This window comes from Gossypium hirsutum, chromosome A10 (genome assembly GCF_007990345.1).
Source record: "Gossypium hirsutum isolate 1008001.06 chromosome A10, Gossypium_hirsutum_v2.1, whole genome shotgun sequence".
Taxonomy (NCBI): domain Eukaryota; kingdom Viridiplantae; phylum Streptophyta; class Magnoliopsida; order Malvales; family Malvaceae; genus Gossypium; species Gossypium hirsutum.
The window spans coordinates 12063558-12068387 of record NC_053433.1 but is presented as its reverse complement, the minus strand read 5'-3'; the positions used below and the strand labels follow the sequence as shown (position 1 = coordinate 12068387).

At 28.1% G+C, this 4830-nt stretch overlaps 1 protein-coding gene across 1 annotated transcript; it reads left to right on the top strand.

The window, feature by feature from the left end:
• The first annotated feature begins 2904 nt into the window (after positions 1–2904).
• On the top strand, positions 2905–3646 carry LOC107944740 (uncharacterized protein At1g15400). The gene has a single exon (XM_016878574.2). The coding sequence runs from the start codon at positions 3047–3049 to the stop codon at positions 3437–3439; it is 393 nt and encodes a 130-aa protein (XP_016734063.1). The 5' UTR covers positions 2905–3046; the 3' UTR covers positions 3440–3646.
• The last annotated feature ends 1184 nt before the right edge of the window (positions 3647–4830 follow it).

Genomic DNA, 4830 nt, shown 5'->3' with positions numbered 1-4830 from the left:
TTTATTCCTACTATGTTTATTATTAATATTAGTACATATATTTTATTATTCTTGTATACATATTTTATATATAGTATTATTTTCGTATATCATTTTATTTATTATTATACCTATTATTTTCATTATTATCACTTATTGTTTTATTTTAATATTATGTATACATTTTTCATATATGTCACGTACATACATTTTTAATATTTATTTTATATATATGCATATATTGTATATATATTTTAACATTACTAGTTATATTTTTACTATCTTAGGTATATACTTAAAACATTATATATAGTTTACATACATACTCTTAATATCATGTATATACATTCATTATTTGCATTTCATGTTTAATTCTAGTATTACATATATCTTTATTGTTTGTAATATTATTGTCACACTTATATTTGCTTCAATATACTTCTAGATCTGCCTTTTACTTATTTTTATTTATTAATTTGCTTTGCATTATTTCGAACATCTTATTCTTGTTTTCTAATTAATTTCAACAAATAAGGCAACGTACCAATTTAACATTAAGTCGTTGATTTCATCGCTATGTTGGGTGAATATCAATCGGCTCGTGTTAAAAAACGGAACGTCCTTCTCAAAAGAAACCGACACCTGAAATTTCTCGTGTTTTATTCATATTATGATTTAATGTTACATTGAACTCGCATTTTTGAAAATCAAGACAACACATGTTTAACAAGATACCAATTTTGGGCGTCGCGAGGGTGCTAATACCTTCCTCGCGCGTAACCGACTCCCGAACCCTACTTTGCTCTGATTTTCACGTAGACCCAAATTTGGCCTTCATTTTTGTTCGAGAATAAGTTTTCCTTTCAAAAAAGATGATTTATTAGGTGTCCGATCACACCTAGAAAAAATATCGATGGTGACTCCTTTATTTTAAAATCAAACTTCAGTTTTCAAGTTTTCACTAAATCGCCACATTTAGCGACCAAGCTAAAATTTTTACGTCGCTACAACTTGTTTAATGATTAGTATAAGAATAAAACTTTTAGATTATACAATCGAGACACTTCTTACTAATGTTGGTAAATTTATTTCTCAAGCTTTAAATGATTATTGTATGCTAGATTGTTAGTGCGAATAATTATCAGAAAGCATGTTACTTATACGTATAAAATAGCTTAGCAAAATTAATGATTAAAATGCCTCCAGTTAGTAACTAAACCATTACTTTTGAGAACAATTTTTTTTTTTTTGCATATGTACAAGGATATTATATTTTTCATGAATTGAGACTTGTACGCATCATGTCAATAAGTTGTAATAAATACTCCCCATTACAATTGACTTTTGGTTAGGAGCGAAATTTAACCCATTTTAGAATTTTTGAATGTACGATATATGTTCAAGTTCCTCCATCACAATGCACAAAATGAGTATTCAAATATAGTTGAGAATATATATTAATTATGAGTCTCATTGTATTATTAGATGTTTTAAATGAATTGGAGATTTAATTATGATATGATTAGTATTTTGATTTAATAGTTTTCTCAACATTAAGGGAGAGAAATTATAGGTGGATGAAATAATTACTTCATTGAATTATCATTATCTAGATCTTCATCAAAAGTAATTTGAACTAGAAGCTCAAAAAAAATAATTCGTTTTATTGCAAGTTAACTGTCAGATGTATTAACCTAATGAGAATACCAACTGATATTTTAAAGTCTCAGTAGGACAACCTGTTAGAATAAATTGAAAATAATGCATGCTTGAAGCATGGTAGATCTAATGGTTTTAACGATGAAAATTCTTGTAAAAGAAAAGAATAAATTTGGATGATCACATAGTGTAGGCGGGTGCTTTTGAAGAGACCCAAAATATAATTAACCATTAAAGCTCCAGAAGAGATTCAAGTATCTGAAGATGAAAATAAAGTGATTTCGATAAGTTACGTAACTATAAGAAAATATGGAACTGTGGAAAATAGAAAGTTATCAACAACTGTTTTGCATGCAATAATATTATTGAGATAATAATCAAAGAAAATAAGAATCTTGAATAAATTTGTTGAGAAATATAGGCCAAAATAAAGCAAGTAAGGTACAAATTAGTAGTTGTGCAAAAATGAGATAAGGAATTGAAGTTTTCCACTAAGTTGTGACATTGGTTATGAGAAAATATAATATTATTTTACGGGGAATATAATAAACTTTAGATATCTTATTAGTCTAATAGTTCATGTAAGAGTATTATCAATTTAACATTTAATTTACTAAACTTTTTATTAATTAGCAAAAGGAAAGGTGTATAAAATGAATTACTAGCCTTTAGTGATTATTAGTGGGTCATTTACCTTTGTCCTTTTTAGAAGGTTTGATGATTAATGACAGGTCATCAATGTTAGAAGATGGAATTACAATTTAGATCCGCCTATTAAATTTAATTATTGTACATAGTACAACTCAACAAAAAATATTAAATAAGGGCACTATACTTTTTGCATCATTAACTTCGTACTATCAAATTTGACAATTAGATTAAACTGTTATTACTTTGTGGCATAAAACATTGCTTCAAGAGGACAACAAATTGGAATTTTAAATATTTTAAATATTCGATTTCTGATAAATTGATAGTGTAGGATCACAAATATTACATTTGTTAAAATAATCATAATTAAAATCAAATTAATATAAAATATAATTTAAATTAAAAATCATGAAATATATCCGACCAAAAAAGTTTATACCCAATATTCTCGGAAAAAAAATATTTAAGCTACAAATTAATCCGTAAAAAAGATGGTATTTTATTTTAATCCATAATTAACAGTTCCTTTTGTCATTAACGGTAACAAATAAAAAAAATTGGAAATGTTGACTGAGTTGCCTTACTATGACTTTCCCTTAGCCAAATCTTCACCATTCCTCTATTTATCGCGATATCCACACACATATAAGAACGAGTTATTTACAACAAATTGGGATTCATTGCTTTTTAGTTTTCCATTAAAGAGAGAGAAAAAAGAAAAAGAAAAGATCAAGTGAGAGGTGGCATCAACCATACCATGGCTGGTTTGCAAAGATCTGCAGTGTCGTTTAGGAGGCAAGGATCTTCAGGGATTGTTTGGGATGACAGGTTTTTGTCCGAGTTAACCCAAGCAAATCAAGAACAACAAGGAGACACCAAGCAAGAAGAACAAGCCCAGGTTGCGCAAGACAACAATAACCCTGAAAAACTCGATGCTATTAAGGATGTTAAGCCCACAAGAAACCTCCCACCCATCAACACCATCGAAAGGAGCCGATCTAATGGTGAAAGGCGAGGTTACCGTACCGGTAAGGTATCCCCTGCTATTGAGCCGCCATCTCCCAAGGTTTCAGCTTGTGGTTTTTGCAGTGCTTTTGGGAAACAACCCAAGAATCATAGGAAAAAGCCTGGTAAGCGTAGATCAAGATAGGCCCTCTTTTATTATCTATTCTTTTTTTTTTTAACTCTCTTGTATTTTCCGGTAACCGGAGTTGGAAAACTCCGGCGAACTTGTTGGATAGTACTGGGTATATTGATTTCTGCCTTGTTAGGTTCTTTTAGAAAGATTTAAGTATAAATTAAAGTCCATCTATATGAACAGAGATGTGGAGAATATCTATATTTTTTTCTTTCTTTCTGTTGGGTGTTTAAAGTTTTGATCTTTCCTTCATTGTGTTAATGGTTCTTGTTTCTGTTTATAATTTGTGGATTTAGTGGATATGTAAATCAAATTTAATCTGTAAATGTTCTATTTGGATGCCGTTAAGACAATTCTCACATGTACAAATAGGGACAAAATCTAGATGTAAAACTCTTTCTTTTTTTTTCTTTCCCTCTTGATATTCAATTGTTTTTTGTGTTTTCCAGAGTAAGAACAAAAGTTTAATTTGTTATTCATTGAAGATTCTTTTATGTTTTCTTCCAATGGGAAAATGTAGAGGTGCTAAAATTAGGTTTCAGAACTCTGGGATCTCTGATTCTGTGTCTGAATTAGTGGAAAAAAGTGAGTTTGGAAGGGAATCTTTTCCTGTTATGTGTGTTGTGTAGTAAATTTCATTTTGGCAGAGAATTTCAGGAAATGTAGGGATCATGAAACAGTGGGTTTGGTTATGGCTTCTTTTTGGCATCCATTAAAGTTACTTCTTAGTTGTTTTAGTTTCCTTTCTATTGAACCCAATTATACGGTATGTGTCTCCACTGATTAGCAAGGGATTAGGGTTAAGGGAAAATCAAATCGACAAAATGCATGTATTTTTTATTTAATATATAATTAATAAATATTTTATAGTTGAAATAGTGAAAACATTTTATAAATTTTTGAAAAATTATTACTTTTTAGAAATATTTATGAAAAATCTTTGAAATTTTGTCAAATATTTGAGGAATAAAATTTAAACTGGTAACAAATTATTTCAGTTATAAATTATAAAATGTATTATAATGATTAATTTTGATTAATTATTTGTGTTTTTGTGCTGATAATTTATTAAAAGAATATTTAAAATGTTGTTTAAATGAATCACGTGAAATCCAATTGATTGAATAATTTGACCTTAAAAAAGTTGGGTTGGATCAAGTTAACAATCTAACAAATTATAGCATAAAATTTGCATTCTCCAACTCTATCGTTAAATGGAATTATTTAAAATAATTCATATTGAAATTCATAAAATTTCTCAAAAGTTTCAATTAAATATTACAAGTTTATGAAAATTTATATTTCTAAGTTTCAGAATTATATCGATGGTCAAATTATTTAAATTATTAACTTTTTATTTAATTGATTCTATTGATTTTTGGTTCAATTAATTCAACCAATTA